We start from the raw sequence: 22,797 nt of genomic DNA on the forward strand, positions 1-22,797 counted from the left end.
ACCATATTGCTGTAAGAATTACAAGTGGTGTAATATCTTTGTGTATAAGAAAAAAAATCTTTTCTTGATATTCCTCACTGTGATTGAGCTTTTAAAAGGAATTTAGAAGTTTTCTCTCACTCTCAACTTTATTTTTCTAAGAGAAGACCTAAGAGGGAAACTGAAAGTATTTTATTTTAAATAAAGATATTAATAATATACCTAAAATTATTCTATCACAAATTATTCTTAAAGACCTAACAGATTTATATAAACTTTACAAATAAGAAGATTCTCCTCTTTATATAAATCTTTTCTTTCAAAAATGAATTTATAATATTTTAAATATTCTCAAAAGAACAAGATTAGTTTAAATGAACTATTTACATATAAACTGAATGGTCTCAGCACTAATTAAAACTGTAATGATAACTTGAAATGTAAGTTTTAATTCTTATTTAAGATTAACCTTATGTAATACAAACACAGGTTATAAGCATGGGATATATTCAAATGGGCTACTTTTGTCTACACTATTATGTATATATTTTTTCTTTTGATAAGCAATTAAAAAATAACAGCAGTTTAAACATAATACTACATGTACATTGGGAGCTCAATAAATACTTATTACTTATTTGTAATATTGAAAGCAAAATCAATCTTAAAAAATTCACAATGGCTATTTCTCTTAAAATTTCTATATTAAAAAAGTATTATATGCGTGATTCTATTACAATATTTTAAACAGTCATTTAAACTCAAATATCCTGGAGGAGGCATAATCCCCGGAGTGTATAAAATGGCTACAATGTCGAAGACGGTCTGAATAACTTTCCAACAAGCTTATTTTGTTATCAAAAGGAAAGACATTATTTTAAACTGACTCACTGCAACTGCATGAATTTAAACAAACTAGTTTATCAAAGAATGAAGAATTAGTCGAAACTGTGATCTACCAAAAGCAAAATCTTAGCTAAAGGTTGTAACTTGAAAGTAATTAAAAAAAATTGTATGCAATGTCCATTACATTTGAAGAGGAACTATAAAAATGTCATATTCTTCCAAAATACAAATATAACCCTGCAAGTGGAAATACTATAAACATATTTATTTGGCATAATGTTTTATTTCGCAAGGGTAAATAAAAACATTCTCAGGTTGAATGCTAAATATCATGGAAAAACAGTAAAAACTGTTAAAACAAAGAAGCTCTTATAAACAAGCTAGGAGAAGTTGTCAAATTTATATTCATTTTGCTGCCCTAATTTGAGGTTTCATTAAGATCTTAATGGGAAAAACATGCACCACTAGTAAAGGCACGTATTTTAAAGGAGGATCTTTTAGGCTAGTGTAAGTGACTAAAAACGAGTTTCTTGTGAGCTAACGATGGCTTCAAACAGACCACAAAGCAGTCTTCTAAAAGACAGGCAATGATTTAAAAGTCTACTATATTTCATATATCCCTTTCTTTAATCTGGCTCTTTTAATCTTGTTTCAACCTCAAATCATTTCTGGTTGACAAGTGCTTTTGCTTAAATTTGAGGAGCACATAAGCTGTTGAAGGAATGGAGTTTTCTGATTTAACATACAACATTTGTTACTCCATCTTTACTTCTATGCTAAAACTTCAATCTCTATTAACATACTAAAACTCTTCCCTTTGTACTCAGAGAATGAGAAATTTATCCTAAGATGGAATATAATTCTAAGTTTAGTCTACAAAGAAATTTTGTCGGATGTTGAATCTGGCATTTAAAAACTGACTGCTCATCTAAGCCTCTAAGTAAGATCCACGTATCTTGTTTGTTTGGGGAAGAAACCTGGTTAACAAAAAGAATAAAGATTGACTTGCGTGGAACTTTTCCTCATTTATACCCTGAATTTCTTTAGAATAGTTTCACAATCTGTGTCCTAATTTTGAGGCTAGTTTCAAGGAGGAGGTTTTTATGATTGGTCGCCCTATTCTTATATGATAATGAAATTTTCAGATGTTCCTGTGGCAGATGACCACTGAAATTAGTTTGCATCAAATTATAGTGTACCTTCAAGAACTATTTCAGTTTCTTTTTGTCTAGGAGAAAAACGGTTGGAAGGTTTTTTTTTCTAGGATAATGGGACAGTATGAACAATTCCCAGTAGCACTTATGAGAACTACACACACACATGTGCAGAACTCTTTTAAGTATTCTGACTACATTTATAAAATTGATATACTTTACATTCCCCCAAATTTCCTTTTGGCTCACTTAACTCTTAAAAGTAAAAAAAAAAAAAAAAAGAGAAAGAAAGAAAAGATCTAATTTAAAGAAGCTTCTTTTCAAAAATGGTATTTTTCCCTTAAAAGAGTAATAGCAGAAGCATCTAATATTTACTGAGCTCTTACTATGTGCCAGGCACTGTTCTAAGCACTATATTGTCAGTTCATTTCATCCTCACAATGAACCTACGCTGTAGGTGCTACTGGTAACTCCATCTAATAGATAAGGAAACCAAGAAACAGAAAGGGTTTAGAAAATTACACAAGATCATATAGGGAGGGAGTGTGTGAACTGGGGTTTAGGACCTTGATGGTCTGATTCTGGAGACCTGACTCTTAGCCATATGTTAAACATACCAGCTCCTAAATACATTCTACTTCACATCTTTACATAAAAGTATTAAATATGCTCTATTTCTTTTCCACGACCATCATGTCTAAGACTGACAAAATTGTATTTTATGCATTGTAATATAAGAATTTACTAAATAAATAAGTTATGGTGAACAGGTGCCAATAACTCAAAACAATAAATTATTCAGGAGTTCTTATGTGAAACACAAATTTCCTCATCATGTAGATCTTTAAATACCTAAACTCTTCAAAACAGAACTAACTCTATTCCTTTGGTACCAAATAAAATGCAATAAAAATTTATAGGGTGTTTTTAGTAGACCTTAAATATATTTATATTTCAAAATAAATCATATCTTTGAATGTTCAGCACAATGTGTAGGGAGCTTCTCTCACTATCATACTCAAAGCTTTAAATTTGGGTGTTAGCCTTGTCTTACACGCTAGCATTATGAGAGAATCCTTCTAACTTCTTGTTTTTAAATATTAATCTGTGATTTCTTTTTTACCTGACTCTTCAAGAAATGAAGTGAAACCAAAAAACCTGCTCTTTTAAAGCTTAAATATCAACATTCATGTCCCATTCTACAAATTATTCAGTAATCTGGTGCATCTATCTGTGATCAGGCCATGCAACTGAAAACAAAAGTACAAAACAGAGTTACTTTCTGAGAGTACAGCAAATGAATTAGGCATGCGGGACTGAACTGGGACTCACCATGGAGCTTTTATGGAAAAACACCCCGCTCCAAACAGATAAGGCCTTCATGGAAAAGGGGGGAAAATGCACAAAAAATTAGAGGAAAACTCATTTCACATTAACAAATACATGTATATCATACTGTTATAGAGTATGGATAAAATAACTGAAAAAATAAGTAATCACTTGCAATTCTACTGTAGATACTAACGAGTCTGATATAACCAATAAACAGAATGACGTGAAATAACAAGTCCCTTAATTTTCATAGGATTAGCAATTTCAAATGGTCTATTTCTCCCCCTTTTCTGGAGTCCCCCTGTAGGGTTTCTAAAGTAAAATAAAATAAACTTCACTTCAGAGGCCCTTAAAACAAAGTACAGGTTAAATGGAATAATCAAATGGAGAAAAGGGTGGGATCAGTAGCAACAGATGTGTGGTTGTAGGACACAAAATGTTTAAAATCAGCTAGAGAGAACACAATAAAAAGTTTGATAAGCATTATTCGCTCTTCATCGGTTGCAGCCTCAGAGCCACGGAGAGAAAGCAAGTCTTTTCCAAGCTACTTATGTAAAGTATGTTGAACTGTGTATTGCTGGCCAAAGGAATAAACACTAAATAAAAGTAGTATGATTTATTTCCATGTAGGGTTGCATTCCCAAAAGTCAGCATTTCTCTTAATAGTGATAGAGGTTGGCTTCTTCCACCTGGCCTGCTTTGGGCTAGGTTGGAATACCGGAAATGACAGCCACAATTGCTTATTTTAAATACAACTGGGGATGCAAAGTCAGACTTCATGGTACACATATTTCTTATTAATATTCTGTTCACAGCCATTTCAGACATGCTATGCATACTTGCACACAAAGAAGATGGGCTGATTTAATTGTATCCAAAACCAAATGTTGCTGTAGCATCTGACATGTGGAGGTGAGACACAGATTAAGAAGGAAAGCACACTGGCAAAACCTGGATATTTTCTTCTTTAACTTTGGGGCTAAAAACACCTTAAAAATAAAAATTCCTGCTAAGTGATTAGCATTCGTCTGCCAGTGGATTGAGTTTCACAAACGGAAACTTGGGTAAAAGGTTTTCACAACACTGAGCACAATTCTCAGGATTGATGCACAGAAGAAACAAAGCAGGGAACAGAGAGGGAAGAGATACTAATTAGAGAAGAGTCGGAAGAACTGAGACACTGAAGAAAAAAGAAAAGAAACTTCAGGAATGGTGTCAATGCAAAGCAAAGAAATCTCTCTTGTAGTTAATACGACCACAACCAAAGATAGGACATCATTATCCACATTGAAACAGTGGATGTTCAAACTTTTTTAATCACGACCCAGAGAAATACATTTTAAGGTGCAAGCTGGTGTATACATGAACATACATAAATTGAAACAATAATTCAATGAATGTGGCTTTTGTCTGTCATCAACTTTACTATTTTCTATTTCAATGTATTATAAACATTAATGCTGGGATTTTGTTACAATGAAGATCATGCATACTCTGGCGGGGTAGGTCTGAGCAGGGCCCGAGATTCTGTATTTCTAAGAAGCTCCTATCTCATGCTAAAGCTGCTTGTTTGCAGAACCAATAGCAAAACTGCATTTCATTTTATTCTATTTCATTAATGAAAAAAAAGGCACAATCCCCTTATCTGATTTCATGATCCACAAATCATACTGGAAACAAAGTGTTACTGGGAGCTCACGCTGCACTCTGACGAACACTGATTTAGATAACTGAGACCACTCAAAGACCCCAATCTCAGTAACACTGTAATGCCATGCAGAAAGGATCAGAAAATGGAAGCTTCTGTATGTTTTCATATGCCCACAAATGTTTCTGAAATGAAGAGGCTATTGTTGCCAGACAGTACCCAACTTCCTTTAAGTTTCTTCATTAGGCAGGGCCCACAAAATAGTCAAACAGTTCAAATGATTCTGACACAGGCGCTGACCATCTGGAACATCTAGACATGAGTGGCTCTTCAGTGTATATTATGTCAACACTGAACAGTCTCCCATCTCATTCCGAACATCAGACTACAGCTAATTTGTTGCAAAACATTTGGAAGTTTTATCTTCATCCTTTATGCCTTAAAAGGCTTCTCTACCGACCTCCCGAACCAACCAAACAAAAATGAAACAAAACCTTAAAGTTTCTACATTTCAAAAGACCAGCTGATGTTCCCTACCTACAGAGCCAGTAAATACCCTTTTCTAGGTTAAGGTTTCCTTATGTCTCAAAAGGAAACATGCATTTGCCAAACAAATTAAACACAAGCTTAAAAAAAATAATAATAAAATCTCCTAGATCTTCCTTTCTAGGCAATGGCAGTTCGTGTTATCAACGAAAGATTTAAACAGCCATTTCCTTCCCCACAATCCTAAAATGCACGGTTAACTCTCCAGACACTGTAGTAAACAGGCCTGCGCTAAGCAGCCTTGTCAGATTTAAAGACAATACAGTTCTCACTGTTCACAACCAAACCCAATGGTGTGAGTTAAAAGTAACCCTTCTTCAATCAAATAAGGATCAACTGGCTAACACAGCTCAAGGAGAAAATAGAGGGCTGGGAGAGACTGAATGAGGACCCGCTTTAGTATAGGCTTGGCATGTTCCCAATCTCCACTTACCCACTTCTTGGCCACCCCTACAAACTGGACCTCTGCCACATCCATGTAAAGGAAGAGCCACAAACTCCAAAGAAGTAGAGTGACTGACGTAATTACGGACTCTGTATGGGCAGTGTCAGCTGTTCTTTTGAAATGTGCCTGCTTCATCTTTCCTCAGTAGCAAAAGAATGAAAATATAAAGTCACAAAGGACAGGCTCATGATCCAGCTGTCTTCACCTATGACTTCCTTTCCCTCTTTAAAATCCCACAGTTGTAGTTTTATATGAGGGTAGTTAGAAGGAGGAAGACAGTATGTGAGTGGGGGTGTATGTTGAATTAAAACGGTCTGTATTAACATATGCAACTCCAATTAGATGTTTGGATATTAAGAATTTCTGTGTTTTCTAAGCACTATTAAGTTTCAGCAGGTTTAACAAGCCTGCCACACAAAACCTATTCACTCTGCCACAATTATATCCTTTTTGAGCTGAATTCTGATTGAAAAACATCAGGACTGGCCAAGAGATTAAAAATCCAGAAATATTTTTTATAGACTTATTTATAGCGCAACGTGAAACGACTTGACCATTAGTTCTCAACGGATTTCTTCTGGAGATTCTCAGAAGACAAGAAGACAAATTGTGTTTTATACCATAACAGTAATGCCATGTAAGTTTTTAAATGCTGATTCATTTTGTTGAATACCACATAATACCACAAAAGCTTTGTTCTTGCTAGCTGAAAGGAAAGCAAACGTGAAGATTTTTTAAATGCAAGGGAAAAGTAAAACTTGATTTGATTTTGAACGCACTGAAGTCTTCTATAACCTGACCCTAGTGCTAAAAGGTATAAATGATTAGGTTCAATCATCTTTAGAGTTAAGGAATTAGTTGGAGTCTAAGAGAAAAATTCTATGAACATACTCTGAAAGTCCTATTTTTCAACTGATCATGTCTTATGAGAATTCAGGTATTATCACATAACAGACATCAGAATGAGCCCATATTTACTATGAACAACTATATACCAACAAACTGGACAATCTAGATGAAAAGGAAAAAATTCTTAGAAATACAACTTACCAAGACTGAATAACAAAGAAATAGAAAATCTAAATAGAACAATTATTAGTACGGATACTGAATCAGTAATCAAAAATCCCCCAATGAAGAAAAGCTAAGGACGAGATGGCTTCACTGGCTTCACTGGCAAATTTTACCAAACTTTTAAAGAATTAACACCAATCCTTAAACTCTTCCAAAGAATCAGAGGATGGAACACTCCCAAACTCATTTTGTGAGGCCAGTATTATCCTGATACCAAAACCAGAAAATGACACCACTAGAAAAGAAAACTACAGGCCAGTATCCCTAATGAATATAAGATGGAAAAATTCTCAAGAAAGCACTAGCAAACCAAATTCAGCAGCACATTAGAAAGGATCATTCACAATGCTCAAGTGAGATTCATCCTGGGGATCCAAGGATGGCTCAACATAATACAAATCAATCAGTATGATACATCACATTAGTAGAATGAAAAAAAAAATCATCTGATCATCTAACTGACACAGGAGAAGCATTTGACAAAATTCAACATCCATTCATGATTAAAAACTCGTAACAAATTAGGCACAATTAAGGAACATATCTCAACATACTAAAGGCAAGCATAGCTAACATCATACTCAATGGAGAAAGGTTGAAAGCTTTTCCTCTAAGATCAGGAACAAGACAATGGCACCCACTCTTACCACTCTTTTTCAATATAGTAATGGAAGTCCTAGCTAGAGCAATCAGGGAAGAAAAGAAAAGAAAATGTATCAGAGTTGGAAAGAAAAGAAGTAAAACTGTCTCTGTTTGCAGATGACATAACTTTATAGAAAATCCTAAAGACTCAACCAAAAAACTGTTAGATCTAATCCATGAATTCAGTAAGTTACAGGATATAAAATTAACATACAAAAATCAGTAGTGTTTCTATACACTAACAACAAATTTTCTGAAAAAGAAACAAGGGAATCAATCCCATTTACAATAGCATCAAAAACAATAAAACACTTCGGAATAAATATAACTAACAAGATGAAAGATCTCTACTCTGAAAACTATAAGACACTGATGAATGAAATCAAAGAACAACACAAATAAATGGAAAGGGATCCTGTGGTCGTGGATTGTAAGAATTAATGTTAAAATGTCAATACTACCAAAAGCTATCTATAGATTTGATGCAATCCCTATCAAGATTCCCCAGGCATTTTTTACAGAAGTAGAAAAAAACTTCCCTAAAATTTATATGGAATCACAAAAGACCCCAAATAGCCAAAGAAATCCTAAAAAAGAACAAAAGCAAGAGGCATTGTATTTCCTGATTTCAAGTTAACTATAAAGCTATAGTCATCAAAACAGTATGGAGTTGGCATAAAAACAAATAGACCAATGGAACAGAATCATGAGCATACATGGTCCGCTAATATTTGACAAGGGAACCAAGAATACTCAATGGAAAAAAAGACAGTCTCTTCAATAAATGGTACTGGGATAACTGGATAGTCACATGTAACAAATGAAACTGGACCCATACCTTACACCACTCACAAAAATTAACTCAAGATGGATCAAAGACTTAAATGTAAGACCTGAAACCATGAAACTCCTAGAAGGAAACACAGGGACAAAAGTTCCTTGACATGAGTCTTAGTAATAATTTTTAAAATATGGCAGCTAAAGTACAAGCAACAAAATTAAAAATGAATTTAAAAGCTTCTGCACGGCAAAAGAAACCATCAACAAAGTGAAAAGACAACCTACAGAATGAGAAAAAATATTTGCAAATCATCTACCTGATAGGGGGTTAATATCTAAAATATATAAAGAACACATGCACTCAATGGCAAAAAACAACCCAATTTAAAAATGGGCAAATGATTTGAATAAACATTTTCCCAAATAAGACATACAAAAGGCCAACAGGTTCATGAAAAGGTGCTTAACATCAGTAGTGATTAGGGAAATGCAAATTAAAAGCACAATGAGTTACCACCTCATCTCTGTTAGCATGGCCATCATCAAAAAGACAAGAGATAACAATGCTGCCATGGATATGGAGAAAAGGGAACCCTTGCATATTGCTGGTGGGACTATAAATTGGTGCAGTTGCTATGGAAAACAGTAGGGAGGATCCTCAAAAAACTAAAAATAGAACTACCCTATGATCCAGCAATTCCACTTCTGGGAATATACCCAAAGGAAATAAAAACACGAACACAAAAAGATATGCACCCCCCATGTTCATAATAGCATTATTTACCAAAGCCAGGACATGGAAACAACCTGAGTGTCCACTGATGGACAATGGATAAAAATGTTGTGATTTACACACACACACACACACACACACACACACACATGCATGCAGTGGAATATTATCCAGCCATAAAAAAAAAATGAAGAAATCCGACCACTTGAAACAACATGGAGAGACCTTGAAGGCAATATGCTATGTGAAATACGTCAAAAAAGACAAATACTATATGATCTTATTTATATGTGGAATCTTAAACAAACAAACTCATAGAAAAAGAGATCACACTTGTGGTTATCAGATGCACAGGGTGGGAGAAGGGGGAATTGGAGGAAGGTGTCAAAAGGTACACACTTCCAGTTATACAATAAATAAGTACTAGAGATGTGATATACAACATGATGACTACAGCTAACCCTGCTGTATGACATACAGGAAAGCAGCAAAGAGAGTAAACCCTAAGAGTTCTCATCACAAGGAAAAAGTACTTTTCCTTTTTCTTTTCTTCTTTCTTTTCTTCTTACTGTATCCGTAGAAGATGGATGTTAGCTGAACTATTGTGCTAATCATTCCCCAACATATGCAAACCAAACCATCACGCTACGCACCTTAAACTTATATAGCAATATATGTCAATTATTTCTCAATAAAACTGAAAAAGGAATAAGCCCATATAAATATTAAATGTACTAAACACCAAAAAAATAGAGAAAATGCTATACAACACTATGTGTAAAATTGTAAAGTAAAACCGTATTCTCTGCCAATGTATTCTAGGAAATTTAATGACTCTGCTACATTCTGTGGACCCCCATAAGTAGCTACTGAAATGGACACACAAGTCCCACATGCATATGAGCAATTTAGTCCTTGTGTCATTTTTTCAAGTGTTACTTTTAAATTTTCATTCATCTAATTTTAATCACTCCCTACTAAAGAGACCTATAGCCTGCTGGCTCTCAAATTAGTGATCTGTAGGGAAAATTGAAGCTGAAACAGCTACACTACCTAATTTGAGAAATTCTCAACAGGCAAATTTAAATTACAAACTCAAGATTTTCATTAGAAAAGCATTAGATAATGTTCAAATTCTGCCAGATGTTGCAGAAAAGAGACTAGAGTAGCATAGACTATCAAATTTCTGTAGAAAGTCACATCTGCTGCTTTTTAATAGTAGACTTCATTCAAAAACCACAAAATCCACAGATTTATGGTGAAGTGGAACAAACATACGCAAGTAAACATATGCAAACCATAGGTGGACTTTAAGTACTCTACTGATGGAGTTTAAAAATTGTAAACTCAAACTATGGTGAGTATATTATACATGCAGATCTATCCATATCCATTCTAATGAAAATACACTGTCCATTATTTTATATCTGGGACCAAAGATTTATAGCTTAGCTATCCAAAACTAACACCTATACAAGACAGGGCTGGGAAGTGGAGAATTACGATCTACTACTCTATCCAGCGAGTCTTTCTCCAAATCTTTCCCATTTAATTCTTGGAGCTCCCGCTATAAAGTTTGGGGCTCAGGCCAAATTGTGTAGATAAGCCAAGGTAGACCTAACTGAATTAGAAGAAGAAGGAATAGACCTTTCTTCAAGGCCTATTATATGTTGATGTCATTTACTGACTTAGCAAGCTCTATGGCAAATTTGGTCTACAAATTTCAAGTAGAAATAATCAAATAAATGCTATGAAATGTTTCCATTTCTAAATAAGAACAATCATCTATGTTTTCCTAACGAAGCTCTTGTTCAGCACTGGCCTAGGACAGTGAGTGAGGCTTAGAAATTAGGTAGTTAGGCCTGGCGGGAACTCATACAATGTAAAGCTGAAAGATCACAATCCATACATATAAACTTGTATTCTTCAGATGAAGAAGCTTACCTAGGACACAGTGGTTAATAGGGAGCAGAACCAAATGAGAAGTTAGGGCATCACGTTCCTAAGTCAATAACCTTCCCCTGCATGACCTATTTCTACAGAGTTGGTCCCAAGGTTCCTAACACCCACTTCAAATTGCTCCCAAAGAAATGAATAAATCTAAAAATGGGGAGAGAGAAAAGGAACAGAAGCTGCTCCATTTAAGAAAAAGGAAACTTATGAAAGACAAAAAAATCATCTCATGTTTATTTCACTAAAAATGGTCAGTTAGTTAAGAGCAAGGAAGTGACTTCATTACCAATGTCTGCATTTTTCATTCCCATGAAATTACTCTGATCTCTTTTTGAAATGTACTGCTCTCTGTTTGTGCCTAAAAAATGAGGTATATATATTAATAACTTTAGGTTTACTGTACATAAAATTAAGCATACTGATGAAAAATTACCTACTTAGTAAAATTTTATATAGGAAGCATTCAAAAAAAATTTTATCACTTACTTGATTCATTAACTCAACCAAACACCTATCAAATGCTGCTTAATAAATCCCTACTATAAATACTTAACAGTCCAAAATAATGAGCAATTCCTTAGCACCCAGTTTCACTTTACTAGATGAGACCTATTCTTATTTACATTTCATAAAAACATGATGGAGGTCTTTCCAATCCTCCAATCTTAGACTGGAAGAAACTGGACTCTGTTTGAATGAGTGATTGTTGGACCAAATGATTTCTAGCACTCCTTTTGCCTTCATCAGTGTGTACTGTAGTCAGGTTCAGCAACAGCTGTTGCCAAAATAGGCCTTATTTTCTCCATGTGCTGCTTCAAGGTACAGAACATGAAGGTGTAAATACATCTGTCTTTTGCCATTTGTAGTTCTACTGGCCTTGTGCATGTCTTGGAGTAAGACAGATGGTCCCTGACACTGCACAGGCTTCCAGGGATATATATTTCCAAAAATAAGAAGGCAGATGTGAAATATGGTAAGCACACGTTTTATCCCCTCAAGGTTTGAACTGAGGCTTCTATCTCAATTTGAATATTTAAATATAGGATCCTAGGCAATCCTTAGAAATCTCTGTGCTAGAAATACAACTTTTTATGCTTATTTTGCCTTTATGCCAAATATCTAGGACACGGAATAAATAAATGCTGATCTATCTGAGGTAGGTATATAATTTTATTGGATACATTATCAGGTATATTGGAAGTAGTCACAGAACTTACATGGCTACAAATGAGTCACAGCTCTGTGTTCTATTTCTACATAATCCATGTTAAATACTTACTGTTAATTTTATTTATTTTTTAAATATTTTATTGTTATGTTAATCCCCATACATTCCATCATTAGTTTTAGATGTGTTAATTTTATTTTTAAAATGTTAGCAAAGGCATGGCATAGAAGCAAAGTTAGAAAAAACTGGAATTTCCAGAACAAAAAGAGACCTGGAAAATGAAAAGCCCATTTGCTCACCACTCTGGTGACCTTAATATGGCAATCAAAATTCTCAGTAAATACAATACAATTTAATGGAAATAATGCAAATTAGCTAACTGCAGATTTAGAATTGGTCATAGTAAAAAAATTTAAATAAAAATGAAACAAATATAGCCTTTAAAATCTAATGGGATGAAATCTAATGACATGAAATGTATGGGATTTGGTTCAAATCTCAGCATATACCAAAAACAGAAATTAAGGGAATATGTTTTGTTCTCATAAAACAAATACTACTTTTGGTAAGGCAAAATACATGTATTTCCATGAAAATGCTCAATTTTAAGATAATAAAAACCACAAATTGTATTCCGAAAATTCTATGACCAAATGTTGGGGTGACTCAGAGTCAAAGAATTATAAGGAAAGTCCCCTATAGCAATTTCTGGTTATAATCAACAAACTCTTCAGAAGGTGGCTTAGGGGTATGAAGTCTTGTAATCTAGCAGCAGCCAACTATAAGTTACAAACACTATTATCATAGTGTTTATAGGTCACTGTGATCTGTGTTAATAGGAAGCAAGAGAAAGAATAGAGGGAGGAATGGGAAAAAAAGAATTGGAGGGAGGGAGGGGAAAAATAGCAGGTGGGGCAATTTGTGTGAGCTAAAGACTCTGGCACAAGGACTGACAACAACTACATAAAAAAAACGAATAGTGAGTTTTAGAATCTCTTCTTTTGATAACTATCCTACAGTTATAGAAGAGAATACCCTTGTCTTTAGAATTTATATGTTGAAATTTGTAGGAATAAGGGGTTACTAAGTCTACAAATTCCTTTGAAACAACTTAAGAAAAATATGGGGTGTGCGTGTGTGTTGTGTGTGTGTGTTGTGTGTGTCGTGTGCCTGCACACACGTGGGCAGAATGAGCAAGTGTGAACGATAAGGCAAATAAGTTAGACTGTTAACATTTGGGAAATCTGGATATACAGGAATTCCTTTTACTGGCCTTGTAACTCTTTTTGTAAACCTGAATCTATGTGAACATTTTAAAAATTACAAACCAGGTATTCACTGTGGGACAAATATTATTCTCTTTAAACACTTCAGTACAGGACATGCTAAAAAGAATTCAAAAACTCAGCAAAAATAAAATGGTCTGAGAATTGAGATAAGAAGCCAAGTCAACAATGTGATATGTGTATCTTGAACTAACATTAATTTCAAAGTATGTAGCTCAAATTCACATAATTTATTAATCATTAATAAATAATTACTAAGTTGTCTATAAGGGGGCATAATATACATACTCTAGGAATCGAGGAATTTTGACTTTTTAAAAAGAAAAGGAAACACAGAATTTATCTAAGTTCATAAAGTATGGCAGCGGACGGAGACACCAGATGATTAATAAGAGTTTCTGCCCATCTAAGGGCAGAGAGAGAGAGTAGCAAGAGAGTGTGAAAGAGTAAGTGAGAGACTATCTTTTTATTGTGGAAAATTTCAAATATATACAAAAGTAGACTTAGTTTCCACTCCTCCCCACAACTATATTGAATTAAATTCTAACATCATAGGATTTCATACATAGAACCTCAGTCACTATTTATATATATAGAAAAGCTTATTCGAAAAAGAGAGCTAATTCTTTGCATTATAAAAACAGCATAGCTCTTAAGTTTTAAAAACAACAAACACCAGAAACAAAGCTAGAATTAAATTCAAGAAGAACAATTTTGAGTATTCTTTCACTGAGATTCAGGAAACACACATAAAAACTCATAAGTACTTTGCAGAATTGTATAATGCTCAGTTGAATCAAGAAGGTACAATTACATACTGACTTCTATGAGTAAAAAAATATTATGACTCAAGATTTATCCAATTTTTATTTGATTCTACATCCCAAAAAGTAACATCATACAAAGAAAAAATGAGCTAATTATAAATATAAGTTAATAACCTCTTTCTTATTCATAGATACTCCTACTTATTTTAAAATAAAGAAACTAAGAGGAAAGGGAAGTCAAAATTCTATTTAAATCACTGAACATAAAGAGTTAAAAAGCCGAAATCAATTTAAAAAGAAAGGAATATAGGCCAAATGATCTATATCATAACATGTCCAATTTGGGGCCTAGGAATGCTCTATTTTTCCTTCACCGCACCCTTAACATGCCACAAACTCAATTTTATTTCTGCATTCAGCAATAAGATCATTTTGTATACAAATACTACTCCACTACGTAGAGTGTCCATTTCTGTGCCATGGTGAAATCTGGAGCTCAAAAGACTTACCCCTGAGAATGAGTATTTCTTCTCACAAAAGTGACTTCTACAAACACTTTACCACCCAGCACAAAAATATTAAGACCTTTTGATATAGCAGCCAAATAATTTACTCTATTCCTTTTGTTGGAAAGACCTTGAAGACTATTTGAAGCTAGGACTGGGTTTTCTCTGGACTACCTGAACACAGAATTTAAGACAGCTGTTTCATTTCGAATTAGGCTAAACCTCAGGACTGTTTACTGATGAAATAGGTAATTTGCCGGTAGACATATATATTTTCTGGTACAAAATGGAATTTCAGAGTCATCACATGATTGATCATCTAATGATATCTTAGATTTAACACTTTATTTTCAGGAACCCAAAGCAGGGATAATTAAAAATTTTTTTTAAATAGCTAAAATAAGCACAGACACATCAGGTGAGTCATCAAATGTCTTTGAGGATGCTAATGACCAATCGTGAGTAAAGCCCAAATCTTAGGACTCTGGCTTTTGAAAACTACCCATAACACCACATTGTCCTGACGCTAATGACAGATCGTTATATGTAAATTATACCACAATATAGGCGATTTTTTGACTTTTAGAAACACGGTTGTCATCTGAAGTTCTTTCCTTAGTATTTGGGCCAGTTAAAATTTGGGAGTCATTATAAATCCAGATTTATAATGGATTTTGTCCACAAAAGCAAGAAACTGACACTGTACTTTCAGAGAAAGCCGTAAGGCAGCAAGTGTAAGACTGAGAAGATGGGTCTGGTTTTGATCAGCCAATACTAATTTTCACAACTTGTCACTGCTTTGTTTTTGCTATGGATACATGGTTGTATTCAAGTATGTTTGTGCATGTTCTATACTTTGTACTTAATCTGCTGCCATGAAGTTTCATGTGGGCTGGAAATGAGGAGCTAATTAAACCACCCAAAGGAAATGTACGTTTCATTTTTATGTATCCAATCCTCTGAAACAGCTATTTTAAAAAGTATCAAGCCTAAGGCCTTACCCTGTTCGTTTGGTGATGGTCCCCAATGTCATTGGCTGCTTGATTTGCGCAAGAGGCATCAGTACCATCAAGCTGGGGAGAGGAGAGAGCCGGGGGTTGCCAGGGTTGTTGTTGGCAAAATTATTGTAGGAGTCTTGGCTGTTTAGTTTCCCTACAAAGAGAAAAACAAAGAAAAGCATCAGCAAGGGACATCACCTTCTCTGATGGAGTTTGCACTCACCCCACTAATCATTTAAGAAAATTTATCAAAGGCAGAATTGATTTGAAAAGAATCATGGTTATATGGATGGGGAAAAAAAACCCAGGATACTGATAACACCAAGTGTGACTTGATTATGAACAGAGACTGTGGGAGGAATGGAGGATACAGAATAGATGTTAAATGGTTATACAAATAATTAGTATAAAATTTAATTATAATTTTATGGTGTTATGAAGAAATATAGGATAGCAAAAGAAAATAAAACAGGAAGATGTAAAGTAGTCTAGAGGAGGCATGGAGCATTTCTCTGAACAAGCTTGAGAGTAAGTGGGTAGAATATTCCAGCCACAGCAGCCTATGAAGGCTGGGAGGGTGAAAGAAATGTGAGTCATGAGAGGAGTTTCCAAAGACAGTAGCATGAGAGACACCGGATGAGACTAACAAAAGTCATAGGCAAAAACATCACCTTCTTCCCAATATCTACCACTCCCCACCATAAAATTTAAAAACATCAAATCAGGGTGCCTGGGTGGCTCAGTAGGTTAAGCGGCTGCCTTCAGCTCAGGTCATGATCCCAGGGTTCTAGGATCAAGTCCCACATGGGGCTCCCTACTCAGCAGGGAGTCTGCTTCTTCTCTTTCTGCCTCTGCCTCTCCTCCCTGCTCATGCTCTCTCTCTCAAATAAAATCTTTAAAAAAAAATAAAAACATCAAATCAACATTTCCTTTTATTTTATGTGGGGCATTAATATAAAAAAATAACAAGAGTCGTTATGGCTCACTAACAACTAGGAAAAACAAACTCATCTGTGAAATAAAATCTGATCCGCAGAGGGAATAATTACTCTCAGCTCACCAGGAAGCCAAACTCCTCCTATGTACTTATCTTTTCTCCCTCTCCATGGTTTTATATTTTCCAGACTATCCTATAAATGAAATCACAGAATATGGAGCTTATTGGGTCCAGCTTCTTTCACTTGCCAATAAGCATCTGAGATTCATCCACTCTATATTTTCCCAAAAGTATCAATAGATCTTTCCTTTTTATTCTTGAGTATAATCCTATTATATGGAACAACTTCAGTTTGTTTATCTAGTCACTGGTAAAAGGACATTTGTTTCCAGCTTTGGCTATTATGAATAAGGGTGCTATAAACATTTATGTACAGGTTTTGTATGAATATAAATTTCCTTTTTGGATAAATCATCTAGGAATGGAATTGCTGGTCATAGTAAATGAATGTTTGCAGAGACATCATGATTGTATGTTTTAAGGTCGTAAGAAAATGCCAGTTTGACAAAGTAGCTGAACCATTTCGCATTCTCACCAGTGAAGTATGATAATTCCAGATCTTCCAAATTCTCACCAGCATTTGGTATTGTTACTCTTTTTATTTTAGCTATTCTGGCTTTTATTTGGATTTCTCTAATGCACAATAATGTTTAACACTTTTTCTGTTCATGCATTTATTTGTCATCCATATTTCTTTTTTGATAAAGTGCTCAAATCTTTCGCCCATTTTAAAAACTGGGTCACTGGATGTTATACACAAGCAATGAATCATGGAACACTACATCAAAAACTAATGATGTACCGTATGGTGACTAACATAACATAATAAAAAAAAAACTGGGTCAATATTTTTTGCTGAGATATAATTCATATGTTGTGAAAGTCACTCTTCTAAATTGTACAATTCTGTGTTTAGTATATTCTACAGAGTAGCACAACCATGACCACTATCTAATTTCAGAACATTTTCATCACCCAAAAAGAAAGCCCATACCTATTAGCAATCACTCCTCCTTTGGCCCACCCCTCAGCCTTTGACAATCAGAATCTTCTTTCTGTTTCTGTGGATTTGCCTATTCTGGATACTTCATAAACAGACTCATACAATGTGGCCTTTTGTGACTGCTTCTTTCACTTAGTATCTCTTCAAGGTTCATCCATGTTGTGCCATATATCAGTAGTTCATTCTTTTTTTTATAACCAAATAGCATTCCATTGCATGGATATACCACATTTTATTTATCCATTTATCAGTTGATGAATATTTGAGCTGCTTTCACTTTTAGGCTATTATGATTAATGTATCTATGAACACAATTAAGTGCACAGGTTTTTATGAAGACATGTGCTTTCAGTTTTCTTAGGTATATACACCTAGGAATGGAATTGTTAGGTCTATATTTAACATTGTGAGGAACTGCCACCCTGCGGTTGCACCAATGTATGAGGGCTCCAACTTCACATCTTCAACAGTACTTGCTATTGTCTCTTATTTTAGCCATCCTAGTGGGTATGAAGTGGTGTCTCATTGTGGTTTTGATTTGCATTTCCCTAATTACTAAGGATGTTAAGCATCTTTCTCATGTGCATTTCAGTAATTTGTGGATCTTCCTTGGAGAAACGTCTAACCCAAAACATGTGCCCATTTAAAAACTGGATCGTCTTTTTATTGTTCAGTCATAAGCATTAATCATATTCTCTAGATGCAAGTTCCTTGTCACATATATGATTTACAAATATTTTTCTCCCATTCCATGTGTTTTCTTCTCACTTTCTTCATGGTGTGCTTTGAAGCATAAAAGTTTTTAATTTTCATGGAGTCTACTGTGTTTTTTCTTTAGTTGCTTTTGCTTTTGTTCTCAGATCTAAGAAATCAATGCTGAATGCAGGGACACAAAGATTTATGGCTATGTTTTCTTCTAAGAGTTTTATATTTTCAGCTGTGATATTTAGGTCTCTGATCCATTTTGAATTAATTGTTATAAATGGTGTGAGGTAGGGGTTCAACATCATTTTTTTGAATGTTGGATATCTACTTCTTCCAGCACCATTTGTAGAAAAGACTATCCTTTCCCACCTCAATGGACTGTCCTGGCACCCTTGTCAAAAATCAAATGGCTACAAATATAAGGAATTATTTACAGATCTTACTCTCACATTTTAAAAGTTCTTTATATATTCTGGATATAAGCCTTTGGAAGATATACAATTTTCAAATATTTTCTATCACCCTGTAACTTGTCTTCTCATTCTCTTACAGATCTTTCAACAAGCAAAAGATTTTTTCCCCGATAAAGTCCACTTCATGAATTTGTTTTTTATATGTGGTGTTGAACTGATGAATTATTTGCCTAACCCCAAGTCAAAAAATTCTATCTAAAAACTTTTAAGTTTTATATTTTACATTTATATATATGATTTATATTATATGATACAGTTAATTTTCTGTAAGGTATGAGATGTGATTTTTTATGTAACAATGAAATGAAATGAAACAAATGAAAGCAAATAAAACAAAAATCTCCAAAGCTTAAGTGAAGTTTATCACAACTTTACAAGTTGGGGTTTAGGATTTTTTTTCTGTTTATTTTTTAATCAGTGCCCTCAAAATATTACTGGTAATGTCTATTATTCCAATATTATGATACCTGAAGCCTGAGGCAAGGCAGATTCCATGATCTCTGTAATTCTTTCTACTTAACTGATATGTTGGCCAAATGACAAATTTTGAGCTAAATTTTGTTGGGCTGAAGTGTTAGGCCAATTTGTAGTGCTTTCCTGACACAAATAGAAACCACATATAGTCACTGGGGGAAAAAAAAGAGAGAGACCAGCGTATCAAAAGGGAACATACTATATTCTGGAGTGGAAGCACCCACTTGGACTTTTATTATTTCTGTATTATTTGGTGTCACCACCTTGTGGCCTACAGCTACAAAATTCACGTAAGTTACAAATCTCACAGAGAGTAGGGTATGAAATATAAAGGCAGAAATTGTTATTACATTGCCAAAGTCCTCTTCAAATACAAGCCACACGGAATTAGAAATTTTAGGTCATTTTGTTTGTTTTTCTGAATTTCCATGTTTTGAATCCTGGGAATTAGGTTTCTAAACAACGTATAACTTCTAAAATAGACAGTACACAAATATCTGCCCAAATACACATAGAACTCACTGCAGATGATACTTTAATTTTCAAAACTCTGAGAACCCCTGCTCAGTCACCTTTTTCCAAGAAAGAATAATGACTGTGAAGCATCTTTGTAACAGTAAATAATGGTTGTTCAGAGGGACTAAAGATAGAAAAAGAATAGAGAAAAATCATATTGAATTTCTTTTCTTTTTAAAAATAGCCAGTGGTTTGATGTCCTTCTTTAATGGGCCATTATATCCAACAAAACTTGCTGTTTCCACCTATACCTTGTCATTATCTGCAAAATTGCCAGCTAGGATTTTGATTGGGATTGCAACAAGTCTGCAGATCAGCTGAGGAACCACTGCCATGTTAACAGTATTAAGTCTTCCAAGCCAAGAACATGAGCTGTCTTTTCATTTATGTAGGTAGTCTTTCATTTCTTTGCACATTGTTTTATAGATTTCCGGGTACAAGTTTTATACGTCTTTGGTTAAATTTACTCCTATTTTTTCGATGCGACTTGTAAAAAGACTTTTCTTAATTGCACTTTTCAGATTGTTCATGGCCAATGTAGAGAAATACAATCAATTTTTGTACATTGATCTTGTACCCTAAACCTTGCTGAACCTGCTTATATCAGTTTTTTTTTTTTTTGTGGATTCCTTAGGATTTTCTATACACATGATCATGTCATCCCCAGAGAAGAAAGTTTTGCTTCTTCCTTTCCAGTCCAGATGACTTCTATTTCTTTTATTGCCTAAAAGCCCTGGTTACAACTGCCAGTACAATATTGAATAGGAGTGGCAAGAGTAGACTATGATTCATTTTGAGTTAATTTTTGTATATGGACTGAGGTACGAGTTGAGGTTCATTGCTTTGAAATTGGACGTCCACTTGTTTCATCACCATTAAAAAGATGGTCCTTTCTCCATTGAATTGCCTTTTCATCTTTGCCAAAAATCAACTGACCATGTTTACATGGATCTAATTCTAGATTTTGTTCCATTGATCCATGTGTCTATCCTTTCACCAATACCACATTTTCTTTATTACCGTAGCTCTATAGTGATTCTTAGTAATTCATGCACTTACACAGAAACTTCATAGAAAAATTTCCACACTTTTCATGTTATAAAAATGACTCCAGTGTTTATAATTCAACAATTCTTCCATACAGAAAACACCTGATTAACCCAATGTTATTTTCAAATCATTGTTCTTGACTTCTTATAAAAGTTACCTGCCCTGGTTCTGTGGTTAACAATAAATATGGTATTTTATAAACAACAGCAACAGTAAACACACACTTTTTTTTTTTTACTAATTTGAATTAAGGAGACAAATTTATATTAAAAAAAAAAAACAATACCCCCCAAAAGATCCTAATGAATATCTTACTTCTAAATGACATCCTGAAATACATTTATTTTTTTTCTTTTTTAAGTTTTTATTTAACTTCCCATTGGTAAACATAAAGTGTAATATTAGTTTCAGGTGTACAATATAGTGATTCAGTACTTCCACACATCACCCAGGGCTCATTACAAGTGCCCTTCTTAATACCCATCACCTATTTAACCATGTCCCCCCCCCCTCTGGTAACCATCAGTTTATTCTCTACAGTTAAAAGTCTGTTTCTTAGTTTGCCTCTTTCTCTCTTTTCTTTTCCCTTTGCTCATTTGATTTGTTTCTTAAATTCCACATATGAGTGAAATCGTAAGATATTTGTCTTTCTCTGACTTATTTTGTTTAGCATAAAACTCTCTAGCTCCATGCATGTGGCTGCAAAGACAAGATTGCATTCTTTTTTTTTTTTAAGATTTTATTTATTTATTTGACAGAGAGAGACAGAGCGAGAGAGGGGACACAAGCAGGGGGAGTGGGAGAGGGAGAAGCAGGCTTCCCGCAGAGCAGAGAGCCTGATGCGGGGCATGATCCCAGGACCCTGGGATCATGACCTGAGCCGAAGGCAGACACTTAACGACTGAGCCACCCAGGCGCCCAAGGACTGCATTCTTTTTATGGCTGAGTAATATTCCATTGTATATATATCACATCTTTTTTTATTATTATTTTTTTATGTTCAGTTAGCCAGAATATTAGTTTTTGATGTAGTGTTCAATGATTCATCTTCTTTATGCATTCATCAATTGATGGACACTTGGGCTGTCTCCATAATTTGGCTATTGCAGATAATGCTGCTATAAACATCAGGGTGCATATATCCCTTTGAATTAGTATTTTTGTATTCTTTGGGTAAATACCTAGTAATGTGATTACTGGATTGTAGGGTGGTTCTTTCTGAGAACTTTCTGAGAAACCTCCATACTGTTTTCCAGAGTGGCTGCACCAGTTTGCATTCCCACCAACAGTGCAAGAAGATTCCCCTTTCTCCACATCCTCAACAATACTTGTTGTCTCTTGTATTGATTTTAGCCATTCTAACAAGTGTGAAGTGATATCTCATTGTAGTTCTGATTTGTATTCCCTGATGATAAGTGATGTAGAGCATCACTTAGAAAAATGTCTATTCATGTCTTCGGGCCATTTTTAAATTGGATTATTTGGTTTTTGGGTGCTGAGTTTTGTAAGTTCTTTACAGATTTTGGATACTAACCCTTTATCTGATATGTCATTTGCAAATATCTTCTCCCATTCTGTATGTTGCCTTTTAGTTTTGCTGACTGTTTCTTTCGCTGTGCAGAAGCTTTTTATTTTGAGATAGTTCTAATAGTTCATTTTTGCTTTTGCTTCCCTCACCTCAGGAGACATACTTAGAAGTTGTTATGGCTGATGTCAAAGAAG

General features: G+C 34.5%; 1 protein-coding gene across 1 annotated transcript in view; it reads right to left on the reverse strand.

Moving 5' to 3' along the window:
- The window catches only part of BCAS3 (BCAS3 microtubule associated cell migration factor), a gene marked incomplete at its 5' end in the record, with an annotated part of 537,991 nt that overhangs the window by 285,707 nt on the left and 229,487 nt on the right, over nucleotides 1–22,797 (reverse strand). The window contains 2 exons of the mRNA XM_081805976.1: nucleotides 3,312–3,356; nucleotides 15,861–16,011. Of these exons, the coding sequence (XP_081662102.1) occupies nucleotides 3,312–3,356; nucleotides 15,861–16,011 (196 nt within the window). The remainder of the gene's footprint in view (nucleotides 1–3,311; nucleotides 3,357–15,860; nucleotides 16,012–22,797) is intronic.

This window comes from Leptonychotes weddellii, chromosome 15, assembly GCF_054177405.1.
Source record: "Leptonychotes weddellii isolate Sample4059 chromosome 15, ASM5417740v2, whole genome shotgun sequence".
In the NCBI taxonomy this organism is placed as follows: domain Eukaryota; kingdom Metazoa; phylum Chordata; class Mammalia; order Carnivora; family Phocidae; genus Leptonychotes; species Leptonychotes weddellii.